We start from the raw sequence: 24,903 nt of genomic DNA on the forward strand, positions 1-24,903 counted from the left end.
AGTTCCTCATAGATCATGTCCCAATTTTTTTTTTATTTGGGGACATGTCCACCACATGTGAAATAAGTTTCCTTCATTTTGTTTACATCTCCAACACATATTGCTGTTAGTTTTCTTTTCTTTTTTCTTTTTTGCTAATTTGGATGGGGTCAGGTACCACCTGTAAATCATTTTCATTAAGTTTTTTTATCAGATAGCATTCAGTGAATTTTAAGTCTTTTCCCCATAATTTCCCCCATTTTTCCATCTCAATTGGATAGCCAAAATCATGTGCCCACTTCACCATCACTTCCTTCACCTCCTCATTCTGAAGGTCCCAATCCAATAATAATCTGTATGTTTTTGATAATATCTTTTTGTCATTTAATAATAGTTGTTCTCACCCTTTTCAGTGATGGCTCCGACCTGGTAGAATGCTCTCTCCCACTAGACTAGGGCTCTGCAGGACTTGATTTCCTTCTTCAGGGCCTGCAAGACAGAGCTATGCCTCCTGGCCTTCAATTTGAATTAGCCTGATCCTCTATTCCCTTTTCCCTTTCCTCTTCTATGAAGAAACCCTTTCTGGGACCCCACATTTAAATTCTTCCCTGGTCTCCTTGCTGGCCCTAGTAGGACCAACTTGGCCAGTTAGCCCTGGTCATCATTTGATGTCTACTGATTGGGGTTTTTTCTTTTTCTTTTCTTTTGCAAAATGCCCCCTGAATTTTAGAATTTTATTGATATCGATGCTGCATTTTATGTTGCGTTTTATGTTGTTGTTGTTGTTGTTTAGCTTTTTAGCATTTATTAAATTCACTCTGTAAAAAAATCTGACACACATAAAACCAATGAGGGATAAGGAATGGAAAGTGACCCCACCGAAAGAAACTTTGCAGTGCAAATTTAAATCCACACAATTTCAATTGGCTTAATCTTGAAGTGTAATCCAATGAGACTGAAGAAGAGACACTTGAGGTCCTGGACAAGGTGGTAAAACACTCTAAGACCTGGATCCTTGGACTGATTTACATCAATAAGCGTACCAATTTTTGATGTGGTAAAAGAGATGTGTTCATCACCAGTTACAATTTCAAGCTCCTGCCAGCCAACTCTGTCAGGAGGTGGCCATAATGCATCATCTTCTTTCGTGATTTCGCTGTCGTCGATTATCCTCTTTCGCCCTCCCCTCACACTTTTGTGTACGTAGGCTTCTTTTCTGATCATGACATCATTTTTATAATTGCTGTTGTTTGCATATCTCAGTTTCCTGTCAGGGCGGAACTTGAACTCGAGAAACTCGTGGCCGAACTTCCCCTTGTGCCCAACGTAATAACGCAACTGGAAATCGCTTGCCATGGCCGCATATGCCCCACTGGCCCACCAAGACACCAGCATGCAACCGTTTTATGCTGTTGTTAAGTCGTATTTTAATCAATGTTTTATATTTCCTGTTAGCTGCCCTGAGCCTGGTTTTTAAACTGGGAAGGGGGCTGTATAAATAAATAATAATAATTATCATCATCATCATCATCATCATCATTATTAATTAAATCCAATATCTTTGTGTCAAATGCATTAATTTTTTTGTCTGATTTAAAATTTTTGTTTAACTGGTAATATTGTGGCCAGTTCACATATGCCTGCTTTGGTTCTTTGTATTTTTTAAATTTTTAATTGGTTATTTTCTTCTTCTAATATTTCCTTGTATGTTGGCCAATTGATATCCATGTTTTTCTTTTTCACTGCTGTTGCCTCTACCGGTGACAACCACCAAGGGGTTTTGGGTTCCAATAATTTTTTATTTCCTTTCCATACAGTAAATAGAGATTTCCTTATTATGTGATTGAGGAATCCAGTCTATATTTTAACTTTATTATATCCCAGATAACTGTGCCAGCCAAACCTATTGTCCCAGCTTTGGATGCTTTATATACCGTATCTGCATTTAAAAAAATATATCAACCATTCTTTAAGCCTTCATGTGAGCAATTGTTCTGTTGCTGAGAGGAAGACGATTGCGAGGCCTGTAAGTCACTGACGATAATGGAGTCCGGAGGAGGCTGACCTCTGCTTCAAGGGGACTTGGAGGAAGGCAGAAGTGGGTTTTTTTTGTTTTTTTGACTTTCTTTCCAACCTTTTCCCTTTGTTTCACCTGCAGAGTTGCCAGCCTCTTTGAGCGGCTTCACGGTGGAGCCCCTGGGAAGATGATCTTCATGTGGCCGGGAGAACTTGGGAAGGGTACCTCAGCCTCTACAATCTTCTGCATTTAAAGCCGAGCTCTGGGAGGCAGTGGGGGGGGCAGTCCTTGGATAGGACATGCCAACATGCCCCACAAGGGCACCCTGGGGGCTGGAGAGACAGCCTCTGGCGGCCACAGGTTCACCTCTCGCCCCCACCAAAATCAGGCTTGAAATAAACATATTTTGGTAGCCAACAGAATAGGGGCAGCTTGGGTTTGGGAGGGTGGGATGTGGCACCCCAAGGGGTTTCCCATCCCTTAAGTGGCCGTTCTCTTCTTTCCCATTCACCCAGATGGAGTCATCATCAAAGACCTTGAGACGGGAGAGAGAGATCTTGCCAAGTTAAGTCTGGCCACAAAGAGTGACAACCATGGCGTAGCCAAGATTTTGGTTGCAGGGGCAGGCCTTTCCTTTGGGGGGAGCAGAACCTCAGTTTGCTATGTATTTTTATTGATTTTTATTGATCCGGGCATCTTCCCCCCCTGCCCCTCCCCGGGTATGCCTATGGTGACAAGAGTCTTTCCAGGCAAGTTCAGATACAAGAATAAGATGGGAGAAAGTTCTACTCCCAAGGTCTCCACAGAGATCTCTTTTGGCTCAAACCAGGGACATCTCCCTGCAAATGGCACCTGGTTGCTATTTAACATCACAATGAATTTACTTTGCACACATAGGGGTGCCTCCCCACCATGCCAGGATCCTGACACCCACATGCACATCTGGCAGGACTGCACCAAACAAAGGGTCCTGGACCAAAGTATTTTCTGAGATCTTGTCTGGCTCTTTTGAATTTGTATATTTAGATCAAGACCTTAATAATAAGGAACTGGTTTTGTATCTGTTGACACTGGCTGGGACCACAACTGCCAAATTTTGGAAGACCTCAGCAGGGCAGATTCCTTTCTCCTTCCCAAAGATGAGACTGTCAAGGCCCTTCCTCTGTGGAGATCAGGAATGGGAATCAGAGTCCCTGGGACCAAACTGCCCTCCTGAGACAAATCAGCTTGTCTAAGCCACAAACATGTCTTGAGGAACTGGATTTCTTGGAGACTCCCTCCCCCCCCCCCTCTGAAGCCCAACTGCCTTTAACTGCCACACACACACACCTGTCCTGTCACCTGCCTGTCACACTCAATCCTCAGCCAATCAGCACGCAGCACACCCCAAGGTTCCATCCTCCTCTCACGGCCCACCCACTGCTCTCACTTTACCTTATATCCCACAAATGTTTCTCTACACAACATTTTACCACATGTGTCTTAATATACAAGTCAGTTAACAATGACAAACACCACACAAAAAACACACACACACCCCTGAACGATTTGAGGATGGATGGCCATTCTAAGAGAATGAGGGAGGTGTTAATGGTAAGTTCTGGCATCTCTTTTTCTATGAGAATAGCACTATTTAAACTATAGTTAAGTTATATTAAAGCAACGAAGTGGGGAGGTCTGTGTAGTGCAAACTCACCAACAGGAGTGCCAGATTGGTTACACCAATGTATTTGCACCACATTACCATCTCGCCTACTCCTCCTCTCATTTCCAGTAAGCAACTGTGATTCATGTATACCGGTAAATGCTTTGGACAAAGGAACAAATCTGTACAATGCTCCTGTAAAGTATGCCAGTATTAATTACCTGCCATTATTCATGGCAGGGAAGCGGTTTTAATTTGGGACTTCGAATCACACCAACTCTTAACAAATTTAGATGATGTAAACTCTGAAGTATCTACATATCTTCCATTGCCAGTAATTTGTGGTGGGTTGTTTTTATTATTATTATTTATAATACAAGAGAGAATGAGAGAGGTACAAAGATGTATATACAACTGTGTACATAATACAATCAAATTATATATAATATCAAATAGCGTTTTACACAGATTTATATTTACAATGTTAAAGTGACCAGCATTTCATGGAAGTCGAACACCATTTGTGAGACAACTCTATATATCATCTCCTTACAATAGGAATAGATATCATCATCAATAGGTACTATTACAAAAAATGTATATTTTACAAAAACAGAACAGAAACAAATGCTTCCTTTATTGGATGCAGAGTTTACAAACAATCTTGATTGCCATGGAGAGAGAAAGAGGACTGAGATGGAGAGAGGTTCTGTCAGAGTAGACAATACTGATGGACAAATAGTTTGATTTGTTCTAAAGTTATGTTCCTACTTCACAGTCCATCTGTGATGGGAGCAGTTAGCCTGGGATTATAGTGGTGCTGAAACTCTTGTCAATAGCTGATCCATAAGAATTTCACCAGAGGCCAAAGAGAACACAAAGCTTTGCAGTGGAGATAACAATTCACATCTACGGCAGAAAGCAACGGGGGTCAACCTGAATTCAGAGCTGGAGAAAGGTGTAAAGAGCCCAGAACCCTGTCCAATTTGGCTGGATCATCCACCAACCATGAAGTCCGCTGCCCCAACAAACTACCTGTTAAGAACTCCAGAGCTCAATTCAGGAACCTGGGATTGAATCCTACCACAGAGGACAATAATGGAGTGCAGGTGCCTGTGAGTATGTTGGCAGGTATTGTCGGATCCAGAAGAGAAGTGGGATCACTTGATAAACTACCACCAAACCTCTAGAATAGGCATGTGTGGTATGTGGTGGCCTCTGGATACTTCTGGATTCCAATCTCCCATCAGCCTCTGCAGCGAGAGTGGCAGGGCTGGTCCAAGATGTGTTGACACCTGAAGCGGACTCCAAAATGGCACCCCCCCTGCCAAGGACGGGGGGGAGGGAAGATCTACTTCAGGAACTGGGGGGGGGGGTATTGACATTGGGATCTGCTTAGGATTGCTATAGTACAAAAGGTAAAATTCCTGACACCCGCAAAGTTGTGAGCTTTGTTTAGGAAGACTCCAAAATTGTTGAGCTTTTGGGGGGAAACCTAACCCAATAATAGTGATTTTAAGCTTTTTGAGCTGTTTCTGCCGCTTTTTCCATTGTGCTGCCCTACATCTGAGTTTTCCCTGACATTCTGACAATTTGGCAAAATTCCCCCCGACGCCATTTTTACACCTGCACACCAGGACATGTCAGAAATTTTTCCTGATGTATGGTAACCCTAAATCTGCTGTCCTGGTGGATCCTGCTGCCATAGAAAGAGATGTCACCTTGTCTAGCCCTGAAGGATGACCAACAGTTAAGGATAATGGAGTCCAGTAACATCTCATTCCCTATTCCTGCTTTAAACTTAAGAATGATGTGAAGAAGTGCTTATTCCTCTACCCTTTGCTTTTCTCTCCATCTTTGCCATGGCTTCATCTTATGCTCAGCCTCTTACCTCATCCCCAGAAATATATCTAACTTGGATGCCTGAGTCAATGGGCAAAATAGGGAAAACCATACAGGCCTCACATCATGAACAAGAAACCAAGATGGTGGAAATCACCCAAGGAACTTGGATGGAAATATTGAAATACTAAAATAAAAAATTAAGAGAGTCCCCCACCTAGTTCTCACACTTAGGAATAATGAGACCTTGCCAGAGCAGAATCCCTTCATCATTCCCGACCAGACCAAAAGGTCCATTAATCCCTCCCCAGTGCTCTGTTTCTGACAGTGGGCAGCCAAAGGCTGCTGGGAATCTCGAAAGCAGGGCCCAGAGGCCCTGCCCTGCCCCACTTTCTCTTGTTCAGACGGTAGACGTGTGCCTGAAGATGGAAGTTCCATTTGCCAAGCCCCGATAGAAGTCGCTGCTGGATGGGTCCACCACAAAAATCCCCCTGCCCCTTTCCCCTGTGTGCTCACCAATGCCTTGGTCCCCACCAGTTCATGGCAGTGCCAGGGGGCTTCCTCCTGACCTCACAGCACCATGGTGGGGATGTGGTGAGCAAGGGAGGTGGGGTGCGGCACCGGCAGGGCCGGCGAATGCGACTGCAGGGAGCCGTTGGGGGGCCGGTGCCTGGCGCTCTTCTGGTGGGCCCGCAGGCCAGCCAGCTGGGAATAGGCACTTTGGCAGACCTGGCACTTGTAAGGGCGCTCGCCGGTGTGGAGCCGGACATGATTGCGGAGGGTGGAGGACTGGCTGAAGCGGCGGTTGCAGAAGCGGCAGACGAAGGGCTTGTCCAGGGTGTGGATGCGCATGTGGGAGCGGAGGTTGCTGCGGGAGTTGAATCCGCGGTGGCAGATGACGCAGCGCATGCGGCCAGTGGAACTGGCACCTGCTTCAGCTGCATGGAAGTCCTCTGCAGGGGCAATGGACAAGAGGGAGTAGTTTAGGTTATTTCCAGCAATAAACCCCACTCCGAAACAAAACATCATTTTATACACTCAGGCTTCATCTGTAACTATATATTTAAAATAGTTTCACACCACTTTTTAAACATTCATGGCTTCCCCCAAAAGAATCCTGGGAGCTGTAGTTTGTTCAGGGTGCTGTTATTTCCCTCCCAGAGCTACAATTCACAGAGGAATTGTTTAAACCAGGCATAGGCAAACTCAGCCCTCCAGATGTTTTGAGACTACAATTCCCATCATTCCTGTCCACTGGTCCTGTTAGCTAGAGATGATGGGAGTTGTAGTCCCAAAACATCTGAAGGGCCAAGTTTGCCTATGCCTGGTTTAAACCACTGTGATAGCTGCAGCTCTGTGAGGGGAATAGATATTATTTCATTCGGGTTGTGACTTTCTAGATAAAATCTGGTGAATAAGAATGCCTTTTCAGGGGATGAAAAGGTTTTACAGAGCAGTCCTACATGTTATGTACTCAGAAGACTGGTGATGAGTGAACAATTAATTTTAATTATTATTATTACAAGTTACATGCCACTTGATTGTAAAAAGAAATCCCTCAAAATAGTTTACAAAAAGAATAAAATAATTAAATCATCAGTAAAAAATAGTTAAAAACAATTATTTAAAACTTAAAAAAATAACAACCTAAAAGCAACTTCTTTGCATCTGGGTAGGCTTGCCTAAACAAAAATGGTTTTAACAGGTGCTGAAAAGAATACAGTGAAAGCACCTGCTTGTTTTCACTAAGCAGGGAGTTCCAAAGTGTGGGTGCTGCCACACTAAAATATCTGATTCCTTACAAATCTGGAATGAGTATTATGCGGCTCCTGTAACAGGGCCAGTTCTGCAGATTGAAGCAGTTGAGTGGGCCTACTTGTGACCTTGCAGTAAGCTGGGTACAAACTGCTAAGGGCTTTATATACTAGGTAATAGTAACACCTTGAACTTGGCCCGGTAGCAAGTCAGCAACCAGTGATCTCTGAGCGCAGGTTTTATATGCTGATATGGCCTCACTCCTGTCAGCAATCATGCTGCAGCATTCTGCACCAATTGCAATTTCTGGGACACGTGTGAGGGATGTCCCGCTTAGAGCGCATTGCATTAATCCACTCCTGAAGTATGGTAATTAATGAGAATATTGAGCCCCTGATTTTAGTAAAGAAATTATATAATCCTATAGGGCCTGATCCATCCCCACAAAGGAGCCCTCTTCCCTCACCCTGCCTGGCCTCAGTAGCTCATGTGCAGTGCAGGGGCTGCCACCTTGCATAGGGGAGGTCACTGTCACCCTCCGGTTCACCCCCTCCAGCCATCCCTCGTCTCCCAAGGAGCACCCTACCTTGGAAGTTACTCATGCCCGGAGCAGGTGAGCCCACAGATGGGGACGGATCAAGCCCATATTCTATATGTATGTCATTAATGAAATAAACAATGCAATTAATATTTATCATGGAGGGTTGTGCAGCAACATCAGTACCACTCTATATACAACATTAACGAAAACTTTAAAAAAGACACAGCCCGAATGAAATAATATCTCTTAAAAATTCATTGCATGCCCTCAGATTCCCAAAATTAGAAACCAATTGTCTCCTTTCGCCTGTATAAATACTGATAGCTTGATAGCTTCAAAGACCTACTGTGGGCACAATTAATGCCCTGGGTATTTGTTGGAAGACTCTATCAATGCAGACCTGTTTTGAGATCTGGATCTCACAACTCTGGAACTTATTGCCGATGGACAAACTGGCAACCCATATGTGAGAGAGTTGAACAGGCAAGAAACCTGGCATAGTTTTATTACATATGCAACATTAATGGGACATGGTTACAGGCCTCCAAGGGTATATGGCAACTTGCAGATACCTTTGTTTATAAATTGAAAGCTGAATGTAATTAACTAGATATTTGGTACTTCTGTGCAGGAGGCAGGAATAGTTGAATATTGATTGTTGTTTCTTGTATAAATAAGTGAAAATAATAAAATATTTTGAGGGGGGGGATTGCATTCCAGCAAGTCCCAGCAAAGTAAGATAAAAGCATTAAAAATGGCAGCGGCCCAGTTGATACATTCATTTGAAACACAGCAGCAAGACTAAACATTAAGAGCTTTGTTGGTTTTATTTAAAGGCTTCCCCCGAAAAGATACAAAGTGGCGGGCCTCCATCAGGAGACTAACCCACCCACCCCCATATACACACAAGTTGTGATGCTGCAACTGACAAACAACAGGAATTAAAGTGCATGGCTGCATTGCAGGATAAAAATGGTTACACCTTTCTTTCCCCCCAGGGATACCTAAAACATTTACAACAGGTGGTATTAAAAATATGTGGCATTCAGCATCAGCTGGAAAAAGAATAACTCATAAATCGCATGTCAAAATGCTCAAAGAGCCCTGAAAAATTATGTGTGGTTTGGTGGGGTACCATCTTATGTGCATCAGACAGGTAAGACTCCCTCTCCTTGGTACAGCATGGAATTTGACTTTCCGGATGGTCTTAAGTACTTTACCAACCTATTATTAAGTCTGTTCTCAGATATACTGCACTGCTTTTTGTATTTGTTTCGTATCGGTTTCTTCAAATTACAGTACTTTTTTTTAAAGAGAGAAATAGAAACAGGAGGGACTGATTTCCACTTCCTACCCACTCCACCCTGCAAATCCCGCAAACTGGCAGAGGGAAATCCTAAGAAAGGCAAGTTTTATACAGTGCCAACCCTGAGCAGAATTCAACCATCTCCTCACCGTGCTTACTCTTCTTCTGCTCTTCCTCAAGTCCCAGCACTCCAGGGATCCCCAGGAAGGTATTGTGGGAGTTCCCGTACCAAACGAGCAATTCTTGATCCGGTGGAATCATCTATAGAGAGAGAAGAGGGGGAACGGCTTTACAAGAGGAAAAATTTATGGAGGAGGAAAATTTATGGAGTTAGGAAAATTTATGGAGGAGGAGGAGGAGGAGGCTCTCCATGGCGACTAGCCATGATGGCTAGACTGAGCTTCCATGGTTGGAGGCAGCAATGTTTCTGAGTGCCAGTACTGTAGCTGGAAACCACAGAAGGGGAGAGAGCTCTTGTTCTCAGGTCCTGTTTCCCGGTTTCTCACAGGCATCTGGTCAGCTGTTGTAAGGATTGTGCTGATACCCTCCTAACCATTATTCTATATTATGATATGTCCAAAGTGTCAGTCCCTGTGCTTAAGGGCTGCAATGTTTAACCAATTAGATTTTCAGCCCAAGGGCTGCATTCTATTTTGGGTGACTTTCCAAGGGCCACATGCCAGTGGTAGGTGGGTCCAGAGGGAAAAGTGAATGGAGCATTGCATGTAAAAATGTCCCTTTGTTTTGTTGGCTACCGGTAGTTTCTCTGTCCTCCATCCAGGAAACCAGAAGAGGACATTATCAGACCTCAAATTCTCTCAAGCAGGGCCAGTGTAGGATATGGCCCTTATAAGAAGAGCTCAAGGGCAAGAAAGCGAGACCTGGAGGGTCACTTCCCCACCCTTGAATTAGATTAATCAGTTTGAAGAAAAAAAAGGATCATCTAAGACATGCCATAATCATTGCAGTTGGAGATACTTATTTCTTATTTATATGTTTAATCTTTTGGCTGCACCTAGTAGAAGAGGATAGCCTTTTTGAAACCGAAAAGGAGCTAGCCTCTTCTGCCAGGCAAACAGCTGCAGTTTAAAATATATATAAAACCTGTAGATGGAAAGCATCATTTTAAAACAGGCATCCTCTCCACTCTGAAATATCCATCACATACAAGAGGTCATCTGAAATCAGGTGACCAGAGAGGGGGCCTCCTTAGCACTGCCTCCCCACATTTCTGGGAACAGCCTCCTCACCGAGGCTTGCCCAGTGCTAACTGTGATATCATTTCTGGTGCCAAACAAAAGAGAAAAGAAAGAAACATTTTCCAGGCATGGATGAAAAGGTTTACAGAGAAAGGTGGTGCAATTTCTCTGCGAAAACACCCTCACATCCCACTACATCACACAGCAGTTATTTTCTTTTACGAAAGCTAAGTAGCAAAATGGCAAAAGGCGTTAGAGAGATCTTCTGCAGGAGAAAAGAACCTCCCCCTCCCCCAAAATAAACCTACAAGTGTTGCTAAAATCTTAACTATCATTTTCACATTAGGAGGCAAAACCCCAGACATGAAAGATGGCACGTAATAACTGTTCTTAGCACTTGGGTGTGCGTAGGCTGTGTTTGTATCTCTCTCTCTCTCTCTCTCTCTCTCTCTCTCTCTCTCTCTCTCTCTCTCTCTTTCTGTGTGTGTGTGTGTGTGTGTTGCATTTCAGAATGTGCTGCAGGGATGGATGCTTGCTGTGTGTGGTCTTCAGGTTCCAGCATTCCCCCACATTTGCAAAGCTTCACTTGTCCACTAAAGTGAAACATATAGATCACCTAAAGCCAGCAGTAGAGTGACCTTCAGCCCTACAGATGTTGTTGGACTCCAGCTCCCATCAGCCTTGACTGTTCGGCTTCAGTGGTTGGTGGACAACGTAGTTTGGCTACATCAGGAAGGAAAAAAGCTCCCCACCCCCTGAACTAAAGTCCTCAGTTGCAATCTCTGATGGGCACGTGCACAGATGAGAAAGAAGTGGGCAGCTGTGGCTGCCACCCATTGGAACTGGTACGGTGTAAGGCAGGGAGCGCAACAGTAGGTGGCGCCAGAGCCAATGAGGGGCAGAGCTGATGGATTCCAGTTTTCTCCCCATCTTCCTCCTCCCGGCTGAGTTCTACAAAGGCAACTCTGACACTCAGGAAGAAGAAGCTGGTAGCCAGTTCCACTCCATGGACTGAATTTAAGAAAGAAGGTAGACCGGTGAGGGCTGGCTGAGGGCAGACTGAGGTTGATGGGGCATTCTCCTATAGAAATTGATGCAGAGATGTTCTCAGTTACACCTTATATAAGAGGCAAAACTGAAAAGTGGATAGCCTCTTAACATGGGCATAGCTTGTGGGGGGCAGGGGGTAGCTCCCTCCACCAATCAAGTAGGTAAGTAAGTAAATAAATAAATAAATATATTTAGCAAACTGACCAATCAAAGACAGCATAAAAACTTGTACAGGGAAAAGCATATTGTGTCAAACACCTAAAAGTCCAAAACAAAATGCAATTTCCAATAAGAATTTCATAGAGCCGCCCCCTCTGGCTTCCGAGATTTCAAAGAAGAGCTTGCTGGATCAGGCCAGTGGCACAACCAGTCTAGTATCCTGTTCTCACAGTAGCCAAGCAGATGCCTGTGGGAAAGCTGCAAATAAGATCTGAGCCCAAGGTCACTCTCTCCTGTGGTTTCCAGCAACTAGAATTCAGAAGCATTACCCCCTCTGATTGTGGAGGCAGAGCATAGCCATCGCGGCTAGTAGCCATGAATAGCTTACCTGCCACAAATGTGTCCAATCCCCTTCCAAAGTCATCCTAGTTTAATGACAAAATGCCTTTGCATTTCAGCAGCAGAATATATAGAAGTATACCGGTAAATTGCTTTCCCTTGGCGCTACATTGGATTCAGTCCTATGTTTCTACATTGAACTCCCCAGCACCAGAAGAATAAAAAAAAAGTGAGAAGAAGCACCAGCAACTTAGGTTGAAGGCAAGTAGGTTGAAGGTAACACCCTTACCTCAATGGCCTTGTAAAAGATGCTGTTCCCAATTTGGACCACCTCCAGGTTCTGCTCCTGCTCATTTCTGGCACACTTGATGTATGTCATCCAGCTGCGATGGTCCTCTTGGCTGGCATCAATGAAATAACGGACAGTTCCATCTTCATTGAAGACCTGGAACGAAGGGCAAGAGGGTTTCTGACCATGAATCGCACCCAACTACCACATCTGAATAGATGCATCCAGGTTATCCCACCCCAGAAAAGGTATCATCGGTGTGTTGGAAAAGTTGTAGAAAATTATCAGGAGCATCAAGGTTTTTTTAAAAAAATTGGGCTTTTAAATCTTTCTGCACCCTACATAAAGCTTATTTTTCTCACAGTGGCCGGCCAAATGTTCCAACGGAAAGCCTACAAAACAGGACCCGAGTGCAACAGCAACCCTCTCTTCCTGTGGCTTCCAGCTACTAGGTATTCAGAAGCATTACTGCCTCTGACCATGGATGCAGAGCATTTAGCCATTGTGGCTGGTAGCCATGGATAGCCTTGTTCCATAGTTGAACCAAGAGCTGCATGAAGTAGTCCTTTCTTTGATCTGTCCAGAATCCTCCAGCATTCAGTTCATTGGATGCCCGTGAGTTCTTGCATCACAAGAGAGGAAGAAAAGCTTTTCTCTATCGATTTTCTCCACGCCAGGCATAAATTTAAACACTTATGTCTATTATGGCAACCTAGTCTGCTTGTGTGACAGAGCCATCCATTCCACCGCCTCCTTCTGACTCATTCTTTCCCACAGGCATTCCCCTGCGTTCCTAATAGCTGCATTAGTTCATAACCATAGAGTCTTCTGAGAAGGCCCATAAATGGATGCTGAAGGCAACAATGCCTTTGGAAGTTTGCCCACCCACCCCCGCAAGTGATATTCTCAGGTACAATGTCTCTAAATACTTCAAGGACTGCCTCTCCCCATATGAACCGCCCTAGACCCTGCAAGCTTCATTTGAGGCCATTCTTTGTGTTCCTCCTCCACTAGAGGCTTTGGGGGTGGAAACACAAGAATGTGTATTTTCTGCGGTGGCTCTCCGCTCGCTCTCCGTTTGAGGAATGCTCTCCCCAGGGAAGCTCCCCTAGCACCCTTTGCATCAGGCAAACCCATTCCTCTTCTCCCAGGCCTTTGGCTAATTAAACGTTCTATGGCCTTTTAAACTGGGGGGTGGGTATAGTTTTTGTCTGTTACTATCTCACATATTTTTGTGTTTTTATATTGTAAACCACCCTGTGATACTCGGATGAAAGGTTGTATAGAAAACTAATTAATAAAATAATAAATGGGTAGGTTTTATTTAGTTAAGCCTGGCTCATAACCATTGATAGACTTCTAATCCTCTTTTCAAGCAATCTAAGACGTCAGTTCTCAAACATACACACTGCAGACCACTCAGAAATCACTGGGGGGTGGGGATCATAGAACTGGAGAGTTGGAAGGGACCCTGAGGTTCATCTAGTCCAACCCCCTGCAATGCAGGATGTCTCTCAGCAGACTTCTGAATAAACTTTTAATTGTTGTTCTGGAAATCAAAGCACATATCACACTTGTTGCGATTGTTGTGATCTTGCCATTCTGATATGACAGGTGTGCCTGTTTTTATACACACTGGGCTAGCATCAATTTGTGGAAATTGTGGGTTGTAGACTAGGCCATTTTTAAGAGTGTTTGCTGCTCCAAATGGCCTCAATCTCTGTCTTCAGGAATGGGAGGATAAAAGGAAATACAAGGCCAAGTATACATATTATGGGCTGTTCCACAACCTTAAGTAAAGGGATGTAGCTCAGAGGTAGAGCATCCACTTTGCATGCAGAATGTCCCTGGTTCAATCCCTAGCACCCCTTCTTTCCCCTTCCTAATGGGGGAATGCCTGTTAAAAAAGAGGCATTCTTCCATCTCTTGCATCCCATCTCTTCATTCAGAGATAGAAGACCTGTGGCCTTTCAGATGTTGTTGGACTTCAACTCCCATCATTCCTGGACCATTGGCCATGCTGACTGCAGTGGTTTGTGGGAGCTGCGAGTCCCACAACATCTGGAGAGCTATGGCTTCCCCCACCCCGTTCCGAGAAGAGCCACCCTCCTCTCTCATGTGGACACACACATGAACACATCCTTGCTTTTTTACCTCCCACATCAGATTGTTGTTTTTGCAAAGGTCCACGTGCTCTGGGGAGATGATCCGGCCAGTGAAAGGTCCCATCTCTGTGCCCGCTTTGATCCACGTCTTAGAAAAGATGCCCAGCCCTTCTCCAGGGATGGAACTCTGGGCAATAATGACCTCTGAAGGCAGCACCAAGCTGGATAACTTCTGGACCTCTGTGGGTCAGAGAGAAAGAGAAAAGGGAGGGAGAGAAAGAAGTTAAGCTACACCAGTGGTTCCCAAACTTTTTGGGGAGCCCCAAAATACTCCCCACCATATGCTATAAAAAGCATTATTCACAATAGCAGTTTGCACAACCCACTAAGGAAGCTAATAACACAATAAAATTCAAAACAGCAATAATTAGTTGCAAATTTATTCAAAATCCAGTTAAAACAATTCAGTGGAATAGAGTGTAAGGGAGTCCACAAAATTCTGATTTTCCCCATGATGACTACTTCGATTGTTGTTTTTTGGAAATATCAAATGATTTCAAGAATTTCTCCTTTTTTATTGGTGCCCCTGATTCACTAGAGCTCTAAACAAACACAAACCCCTGTGTTGCAAAATGTAACAATCTACAAAAACGGAAACGCAACACACAAAGTGCTTAGGCTGCCCCTTGGGTAATCCAGCATTGGGAGCAAGCAGGAACAGCAATGGGAACTGCCTCATCTTTGGATCAAAGCAGCCCAGTACCCAGTTTCCGCCAGTGGCCAGCAGATGTCTCTGAGCCCTTGTGAGCAGATTGCAAAGGCAAAGTCTGTCATCTCCGAACATCTCAGCTATACTGCCTCTGTAAATTGAGGGTATGGTTAGCTAGCACAGCTGAGATATTTGCCATGAATTTTCAACAATCCTCAGTTCTTGCTCCTGGTTAAAAATTCCATTAACATCAGTGGGTCCCCCCCCCCCCCGCCTTTTCTCAAAACTCAACTGTCCCCAATTTGCAATATGGGAATAACAACAGAACTACCATACAGAGTTGTCATCTGGAGTCCCCAAAACAACACCTGTTTTTGTACATTGGGCATTTGAAAGGCAGGGGGAATCATGATTTGAGGTTCTGCTACTGCCACCGTTTGCATCAGCCACCTAAGGCAGACACCCCACTTTGCCTAATGGTAGGACCAGCCATTCAATGTTTTATCATTATCATGCAATGGGTTGCTCATATCTTCCAAAGTATACGAGCCCGGCTGCTGGATCAGGCCAAGATCCAGGGGCGAAACTAGGCTTTATTTCACCTGGGTCAAAGACACAGTTTGGCGCGCGTGCACACACACACATACACGCATTTGCGTACACATACACACGCTGAGAGCCTCAATGGTGCCCTCTGAATGCTTCACCCTACCCCCAGCCTTGTAGCTACAGCTTTGCAAAGGCCCATCTAGTCCAGCATCCTGTTCTCACAGGGGCTGAGCTTCCCATTCACAATTTTCACTGTCCAGAGGATGCAAGAAAAAAAAAAAACAGAACACCTGGGATGGGTCAGGAAAAGAGCCCAGGAAAAATGGATTCCATATCTCACTATCTCCATAGTGAGAGGAAGGCAACTGGCTCGTGTGCCAGTAATATGAGCAGCCGACAGAGAAACTGAGAGCTCCCCCCCAGTTCATTGCCACTTTGCTTCCATTGTCCTCTCTTCGAAGAGATGCTTTTTTAAAGGTGAGGCAGGTTAAAAAGAGGCGCTCACCTCTCCGGTGCAGGCAGAAATCTAGCAAATTGCATAATTGTGCTGGTGGTACCCAAGCTGGAAATACAACCCGATCTAGGGACTGATTTAGGTGAGAGTGTTTGGTTTTAAAGCTGGCTGGTGCTGTGTACACACATTACTGGCTTAAAATGCACTGAGACCATTCTTTTTCTCAATTTTGGAATGAATCTGGGATTTTTTTAGAGGGGGATACATCAAAATGCAGCATTTCCTAAGAAAGGACAGGATAGATATGGACGGGGGTTAATGTCATGTGTCTACCCAGTGCTTTTTTTCTGGGGGGACACAGGGGTATGGCATACCCCTAAACCTTTTGTGAATCTAAGTTTGGCCTCATTGAGGAGCAGTATTTCAATATGAGTAGGAAAATGAGAGTACCCCTAAACATTTTTTTAAATAGAAAAAAGCACTGTGTATACAACTTCCCAAACCAGTAAAGGGAGTGCTCTGGATGCAGAGTAAGATGAAGCGTATATACAACCAGAGTCCCTGGAGAACACCAGGGGGTTATGGCTGCATTACTGTTTTGCATTAAGCGCTATAGGAGCAGGCTGGAAGAATAATTATGCATTTTTCATTCCAGTTCATAAAGTGCATATGCCACTTGATTGTAAAGAAGAACAAAGCAGTTTATAAAATTATGAAATGGTCAGTTTTTTAAATAAGCAGTTTTTTTCAAAGCAACTATTTGAAACCTAAAAAAAATAATTAAAATCAAGGAGAAGCTAAAAACCAGATTGAAAGACACGTTATATGTCTCTCTGGGGAGGCTTGCCTAAAGAAAAATATTTTTAGCAGGCACTGAAAATAGATTACAGCAAAAATGGCTGCCTGGGGTCAATGGGAAGGGAGTTCCAAAGCTGTGGGTGCTGCAATGTAAGAAGTAGGATTGAGGTACACTGGGTCTCAAATGAAAGACCAGTGTAAAACCCAATCCATTCTTGATTTGTTGGTTTATATAAAAAAAGTTTCTAGACAGGCTTTCAGTTCTTAATGGGGACACAAGACATATAAGGACGATGCACATTCACACAAAGGGAACACCCATGAAGGAATTGTGAACAGATGCCCCTTTGCCTACACAATAGATTGTTGGGAACTGTAGTTTTCCCCTCACAGAACTACAGTTCCCATCACCCTTCACAAACTATAGTTTCCGGTGGTATTATAATTATAATTATTAGTGTGCTTTGCATGTATAGTGTGTGTACACAACCTAACCCAAAGTACCAGTATATAAATTCCTCTGGGAGATTTCACTCATTGCCCCATCCATATGCATAATGCATCACAGAACTGGGTGCACTGACTCATGCTCAAAACCCCACCACCACCGTTATTCCCAAACCTTTCCTCTGCCATCTCCTTCTCTGTCTAAATTTAGAAGCACCCTGCGGCAGAGACTTGTCCGGGTTACATTATTACGGAAGTATCACGCCACTTGCATTAAATAGGCCATGCCCACCATGCACCAAGCCTATTTAATGCACCTTTACATCATGTGGCTTCCCCCCACCCACCCAGTATCATGGGAGCTGCAGTTTGTGGAGGGTTCTGAGTAAACTACAGTTCCCATGATTCTTTGGGAGAGCCATGTACTGTACTTGAAATGTGTACTAAATGTGCTTTAAAAGTATGGTGTGATTGTGGAGAATTATTATTATTATTATTATTATTATTATTATTATTATTATTATTATTATTTTAGGTGTGCGTGTGTGTGTAAGCCCTTTTAAATTGAGAGAGATTGACTATGTTAGATCTATCCCGAGTGAGAACTTAGTTCAACACAGGCTATTCACTCCAGTGCATAGATGATCAAAAACCAGGAGTACAAGACGGCACAGGAACAGTTGTACTATCTATTAAACACACTCTGTTAAACCTACATGGCAGTCCCCATGGCAAACACATGTCCCTTTTTAAAGAGGCGATTGGACTTCTCCAGCTAAGAAGCCAACACAGTTGGTGAGTGCTGACAGCAATGGAGACAAGAGAGGGCTGTTGGCTCCAGAAGTGGAGCCAACGTGAAGTTTGCAGAAGTATGAAAACCATTTTAAGAAAACTAAAAGAGGCACATCCCTCTTGTTTACAAATGGGAAATAAAGCTACCGGTAATTGGGGGGGGGGGTGGAATAGGAAAGGAATGGAGTATTATGGTGAAGGGCACGGGTGGCTGGCTGGGTGATGAATACCCAGCGAACATTTTATCGCAAGCCTCACTTGTAAGTAATGTTTGCACACATTTTCGATTCCACAGCTCAAGCCTGGTCTCTATAACAAAGTACACCATATACACATAATGGAGCGCTCTCCCCAGGGAGGCTTGCTTGGCACCTTCATTTAGGCGCCAGGCAAAAATGTTCCTCTTCAACCAGGCCTTGGGCTGATTAACATCTTATACACTTTTTAAATGTTGGGGCAGGGGCAGTTATTGGTTTGTGGTTCTTGTTCTTGTTTTTATTACGCATGTTGTGTTTTTATTTTGTATTTTATGTTGTGAACCGCCCTGAGATCTACAGATGATGGGTGGTATACAAATTGAATTAGTAAAATAAAATAAATAAACACTGAACACCTGTAGAGCACCTCGGCACTCCACAAAAGCAGGTGATAGCGTGAGCCACATCAGCATAATGCATGGAGGAACGGTGTGCTTCCAAGCTATGTTCTCTTGAAGAGATTTGCATTATTCTTTAGCCATAAGGTTACAGCAATCAATTTTTTTTAAAAAATGCTTACCTCTGAATATCAGGCGCCAAGAGGAAAGAATGGGGTGGGCTGTCCCTTTAAACCTGGCATTTGGCTGCCCTCCATTGGAAACAGGATCTTAAAGCAGATCAACCATTTTGTCTAATCCATCAAAGCTCTCCCTATATGCTCTTAAAATCACTTACACTCAGAAATGTAGCCTCTACATTCAGGAAATGGGCCAGTTACCAATTTGCCCATCAAACACACACACACACACACACACACACACACACACACACACACCACCCTACAAGCACACAGAGACACACAATTGTCACAAACCATCAGTGTTGTGTGTGTGGGGCCCTTCTCTGTTGAGTGGGACCCTGATGAGTGTCCTCAAAGTCTTATCTTGATGACCCCACAGACCCCTGCCGGGAAGCAACCATACATACAGTACTAGGAATGCACACGGCTTCATGATAATTCACACAGATACACATCTACAAATCATGCTGAACACAATGCCTATGCGAGGGTGTGTGGAACACATAGGTCCCCCTTGCCGCACCACCCAACCACAGACCCCAAAAGCACAATCACTTGGCCCTCAGTTGCCAACTTAGAGATGCGTGTGGATGTTTAGGATAGCTATGAATTGGGGGTCATCGTGGAATATGTTGGCAGAGGATTATAGCCCACTGAGTTTTACTCAGAGTAGACTCACTGTTGGATATAAGCAAAAGTATTGGGGGCTCCTAGGTGTGGCTTTCCCCAGGAAAAGTATGCATTGGTTAACCAATTGGTTAAGATGTCCCCACTGAAACTTTAAGTTCCACTTCAGGGGAAGGGGGAACACCCATGGATAAGTGGAAGAGCATCTGCTATGAGTGCAGAAGGCCCAGGCTGAACCCCCACCCCCACCGCAAAGGCATCTCCAGGGAAGGCTGGGAAGATGCCCCACCTGAAACTTTGGAGAGCTGATGGTGGTTAGTGTAGACAGTACTGAGCTAGCTAGACCCAGGGTCTGACTCAGTGTAAGACATCACTTTTTGTTTTAATCAGTCACTTATTCAGAACCATGAGGACTCGGTCCTTAGTTATAGGGAAGGGCTGCAGCTCAGCAGCAGAGCATCCACTCTGAGTGCAGAAGATCCCAGGTTCAGTCACCAATGGCATCTCCAGGTAGAACTGGGAAGGCACCCAATCTGAAACCCTGGGGAGCTGCTGCAAGTCAGTGTAGACAATACTAAGCTAGATAGTCCTAAGATCTGGACTGGGATCCAAGCAATGTTTGTGTTCCAGTTGTGCATTGAAGTATGATTCAACTCTGAACTAAATAGTTTTATGGGGACCTCAAAATAAGGCAAGTCCAGCCCTGTTGCATTGGGAGTGGGGTCCTGCTCATTTTGCTGAGTGGGGGTCTAGACATCTGCTGTGTACAAGTCTTGCCCTGCTCCCTGCATGGGCAATGAGAAAAAACAGCTCTCTTTCGTCCACATTCATGGGGCCCTTTATTTGTTTCAAAGCAGCTCTGTTGGCCCACCTCTTTTCAGTGGGCTTGCACACCCTCCCCCTCATCAGTGTCACCATCAGGGCAGGACTTGTGGAGCTGATGTCTTGGGACCCTCTCAGCAGAATAAGCTGGAGCCCCCACCCCTCAAATGTATAACTGCCACAGTTGGAGCTAAGTGAAGTTAGTGCACATTAACAACTGAGCTGAGGAACACAGGAAGCTCCACATACTGTAGCTCCATTTTGTCTGCACTGACTGGCAGCGGCTCTCCAGAATTTCAGACGGGGTTTGCCTCCCAACCCTACCTGGAGATGCCATCCAGGATCGGGTCAAACCTAGGAACTTTTGCATACAAATCAGGTGCTCTACCACTGAGCTATGACCCTTGCCCTAAAAGCAAATTAAGTTTCTAGTCCTTGTTGTTCTAGGGAAATAAAAATATTTATTTTGCAGGAATACAAAACAACACACACACACACACACACACACACACACACTCGCACACAGGCAAATAGTCATCAAGTCAAGAGTTGGAAATTGTGTGTTTGCTGGTTTCCCACAGGCATTTGGTTGGCCACTGTGAGAACAGGAACCGCCAGACTAGACAGAACCCCTGGCCTGATCCAAGCAGAGATCTTTTGGGGATTCTAAACTGCGCCCCTGCTAACATCACACACAGAATCTTTTCACTCACAGATCTTCATTGATGGGGTGTGCAGCACAACGCACCCTGATTGAGGCCCTGCGGGGTACATATACCCCATGGAATGGAGTGGAGGAGAGCGGGTGCATAATCTTTTACAAGCCTCCCTTTCTAAGCCAACCTGGGAAAAAGTGGGATGTGGAACAAGGGGGTTCCTGGGCTGGGGGGGTGGAGGGTGGAGGGTGGAGAGGGTTAAATAGTGTCCATTGCACTCCATAAAGCAATTTGTCACACTGTTTAAAGTGATCTGCATTCATTTAAGTCCCTTGGATAGAAAATCACTAATTCTAAATTCATTAGCCTTTGGAGATCGCTGTTTGCCCGTCCATGGTCGGCCCTGAATGCCCTCAGAAACTTGTTCTAAAAGGCCCAGGAATTTCTCTGGACAAAATGGGAGAGATTAGCTGGTTGACATCCCCTGAAAGGCCACAGAATGGAGTTTTCATGGCAAATTAAGAAAGGAACAGTAATCTTCCAGGGAGGGTGGGGGGAGTGTAGAAGCAGGGAGTCACGGAGATGCCAGCAGGGAAAATAGACCGTCCTAGGATTGATGAATGAGGGGAAAGCACTTGAGACATTTTGAAGAAAAAGAAAAATGTGACCCCCCCACCAACCCTTTCTTCTTCTTCTCTCCACCCCCCCTCCCAAATTGCCCTTTTAAAGTTCTTGGTTTAAGTGGGAATTTCTCCCCACCCCACCCCGGCGCTCAGGTCAGGCCCAAGTTAACTAAATGAATTTAAAATTTCCTTTATCAGTCAGCTGCTATTACACGCCTAATAAGAATTTAAATGCCAAAGGCTTTTCAAAGAGAGAGAGAATGAGGCTCATACTTTTTGGGGGGTGAAGAGCTAAATTCAAGGGGGAGATGGGGAGTGAGAAAGGCAGAAAATGATTGTTTTAAATATATACATATATTTAAAAGATAGATTTTTTTATAAAAAAAATCTTTGAGAAGGAGATCAGAATATGGGACAAATTTACACTCTGGTTATGTTGAGGGGCAGAAAAGTATGTGTTTAGTTCTTCTGAAAGGGTGGGTGAGGAGAAGGAGGGGAGAGGTTTCTGGGGATAACACAGTGATGGGAAAATCCCAGTACCAGAGTGCTTTCAGAATTGGTCTAGTGGGCTTTTACAGAAGCTGGATGTGTGGTCTGATTTATTTATTTCGTTTTGGGATTTTTATTTTTATTTTCTCCTGGGGGAGCGAATCAAGGTCTCCTGTGTATATCAGATCTGGCACTGATCCATTACTTCATCCTTTTCTGGGGTGTGTGTGTGTGTGTATGGAGATCCCAACCCGATCAAGCTTTTTAGATTTCTTTTTGAGGACAGGTAAGGTACTTCCCATCCGTCGCCCTCTAGAAACACACACTTTTGCTGTTGCTGCTGGCATCCTTCTGTCTCCAGGGACAATGGAAGAGAATGCTACGGTGGGGTAAAGTCAAACTGCTGGAGAGTTACAGAGCCTTCTGACTCAGACCACTGGATCCATCTGCTCAATATTGTCTACACGGATTAGCAGTGGCTTTCCCAGGATTTCAGGCATGGTTCTCCCCCTATCTGGAAATGCCAGTGAGACCTTCTGCATGCAAAGCAGCTGCTCTTCCACTGATCTACTGGCCTTCCCCTTAAAAAGAACTAAGATTACAGTCCTCGTGGTTCTGAATTGGAGTCTGATTTAAGTAGGGACGTGGGGAGCTGCCTTCTACTGAGCCAGGCCAGTGGTCCATCTAGTTCAATATTGCCTACACTGACAGGCAGCAGCTCTCCAGGAGGTCTCTCCCAATGCCACTGTGGATTGAGCCTGAGACTTTCTAGCTCTACCGCACTTCCCTTTATTTCTGGGGTTGCAGAGAGCGCAAGGAGAGAAACTCTGATGATTTTGCGTGCAGTCGCAAGACTTTTACGCATCGCTGGTTAGAGGGGGGGGGAATTGTTTTCGAAAACCCATGCTTTGGGGGGATGATGTGGGGTGGAAGAGGGGGTGCTGGAAATTACTCAGCATATTTTTCTTGTGAGCCAGGGGTTCTAAAAGAACTTTGTGCCTCGCAGATTTGGGAAAAAGAGATCCCTGATGAATCCACAGGCGGAATGGGATGCCTTTGGGGCATTTCTTAATAAAGGCTCGTTTTTGTTTAGGCGGAGCTAATACTGTCGAGAGCTACCTCGGGGCTTCATCGCGTCCGGTTTCAGTGGGAGAGATTTTGAAAGCGCGCCTCAGTTTTCCTCATGGAAGGCAACCTCCCCCATCCTCCCCAAAAGTACGTCTTGGAGTCCCGCTGAATACTGCCCAGGAATGCAACACTTAGTTTATAACCCTCTTTGGGGTTTTCTTTTTTTAAAAAAAAAAAAAACCAAAAAAAAAAAAAAACCCAGACAAACTCCCTAACGCTGTAACCCTAACCCACTTACCTGGGAGTAAGCTCCAAGGGATGCAATAGAACTTGCTCCCAAGCAAACACAACTGGGATTAAACTTTCCACCTGTCATCCTGACCCCACTTACCTGGGAGCAAGACCAGTTGAATGCAACAGGACTTACTCCTGAGTAGACACTGTTAGGTTTGAGCTTGGAAATTATTCTCTCACACCCTTCTAGACCTCTATCCATACACTCACACCGACCCTCCAGGAGGTCTCTGAGGGCGATAGACTCACCTCCAGAGAAGGACTGAGCCAGGACCTCCGCCGTGAAGGCCGTTTTGGGGTTGCTATGTGCTCCTCCTGCGCCTCCTCCGCCTCCACCACCACAGCCCCCGGCGGCCTTCTCCTCGAAGAGCTGCTCGCCCAGGACGTTCCTCCACCGGCCGTAGAGGAAGCTGTGCAGGATGTCCGACGTGATCACCTCGGCCAGCGAGAGCCCGGGCCCCTTCAGCCCCCCCTTGAGGACCAGGGCTTCCGCGGGGAGCACGGAGCCCATCATAAGGACAAGGTGGGGCGAGACTTCAAAGGAGATGGTAGGTTTTGGGGTGTATGGGAGTGTGTGTGAAAGTGGGGGACGAGCTTGGAGCTGGGGTCTGTGTGTGGGTCAGAGATTCTGGGCAGCTGGCTCTGATCTGTTCGGGAAGAGAGAGACAGAGAGAGAGAATGAGAGAGAGAATGAGAGGGAAGTGGGCTGTCCCAGGAGCAAGTGGAGACCCCCCAAGCCACTGCCTGCTTAGCAAGTGGCAACAGAGTCTTCTGGGCCCAGATCCTGAGGGCTGGTACTATATATGCGCTCCGATGACCCCTCTAATTGGTTATTAATAACCCCCCTCCTCTACCACCCTGACGTCGCAAGATAGACTTGTTCTACCAGAAGGAGCCAGCGCCTGAGAAAAGGGAGAGAGTGGGAAGGAGGGAGGGGGGCCCTCCTCCTTTAGAGGGGGTGGGGGCAGCTGATCCAGGCAGAGGTGGGGGGGAGAGGGAGAGGCGGAGAGTCTGCCTTTCCTAGCCCACCCTGAGCCCACCAATGGAGGCAGAGACAGAGAGAGGCAGGACGATGTGTAGGGGGGGGGGGAATCACATCTTTCGACACCTGCTATTTCCAAAGGTTCCTGGCACACACAAAAAGCTTTGCCAGCCTCTTTAAACAACTCCCGGGAGGACTAGAGAAGAGAAGAGAGTTTAAAAATTAAAATAATAATGTTGATAATAATCTAGGAAGGGATTCTGGCACACGCAGAGATCTCATCGTACCTGCAAGGTCCGGGGATCTAACCCCCCCCCCCTCGATTGGAAAGAGGGGTCTTTTTTTAAGCGCAAAGGAGGGAATACTGAGGCTAGGATGAAATGGGTCTTCATTAATGGGGCAAGTGGAGAGCCTCCATACACCCGCCCAGAGGTTTAAGGAGCGGGCGATCGGCTGGCGTTCCAGCCGAGAAAGAGAAACGACGAGAATACGAGAACCGGGAATCTTAGACGTGAAACTGACCTGGGAAATGGACGAGGCGCGCTGCGCTTGGGTTGGAAACTGAGAGACAGCGCAGATCGGAGGGGTCC

The 24,903-nt window shown here is 45.3% G+C and overlaps 2 protein-coding genes across 3 annotated transcripts; both read right to left on the reverse strand.

Moving 5' to 3' along the window:
- Positions 1-882: 882 nt before the first annotated feature.
- On the reverse strand, positions 883-1,335 carry LOC117040450 (protein mago nashi homolog). The gene has a single exon (XM_033138229.1). It carries the CDS (start codon positions 1,333-1,335, stop codon positions 883-885), a length of 453 nt encoding a protein of 150 aa, XP_032994120.1.
- A 4,197-nt stretch (positions 1,336-5,532) lies between these two features.
- PRDM12 (PR/SET domain 12) lies at positions 5,533-23,914 on the reverse strand. 2 transcript variants are annotated; one of them, XM_033137864.1, is made up of 6 exons: positions 23,581-23,914; positions 14,276-14,466; positions 12,122-12,277; positions 9,235-9,346; positions 7,825-7,887; positions 5,533-6,436 (listed from the first exon to the last, which is right to left on the reverse strand). In XM_033137864.1, exons 1-6 carry the CDS (start codon positions 23,843-23,845, stop codon positions 6,054-6,056), a joined length of 1,170 nt encoding a protein of 389 aa, XP_032993755.1. In that variant the 5' UTR covers positions 23,846-23,914; the 3' UTR covers positions 5,533-6,053. The 2 variants fall into 2 exon arrangements, with proteins under 2 accessions (XP_032993755.1, XP_032993756.1); XM_033137865.1 differs by lacking the exon at positions 7,825-7,887.
- Between the last annotated feature and the right edge of the window lie 989 nt (positions 23,915-24,903).

This window comes from Lacerta agilis, chromosome Z, assembly GCF_009819535.1.
Source record: "Lacerta agilis isolate rLacAgi1 chromosome Z, rLacAgi1.pri, whole genome shotgun sequence".
Classification (NCBI taxonomy): Eukaryota; Metazoa; Chordata; class Lepidosauria; order Squamata; family Lacertidae; genus Lacerta; species Lacerta agilis.

Coding starts and splice junctions, on each gene's coding strand:
- PRDM12 (XM_033137864.1), bottom strand. CDS start 23,845: ATGATGGGCTCCGTGCTCCCCGCGGAAGCCCTGGTCCTCAAGGGGGGG. Junction 14,467..23,580: donor GGCTCAGTCCTTCTCTGGAG/GTGAGTCTATCG, acceptor TCTGACCCACAG/AGGTCCAGAAGTTATCCAGC. Junction 12,278..14,275: donor ACAACAATCTGATGTGGGAG/GTAAAAAAGCAA, acceptor CCTTCGTTCCAG/GTCTTCAATGAAGATGGAAC.
- LOC117040450 (XM_033138229.1), bottom strand. CDS start 1,335: ATGGCAAGCGATTTCCAGTTGCGTTATTACGTTGGGCACAAGGGGAAG.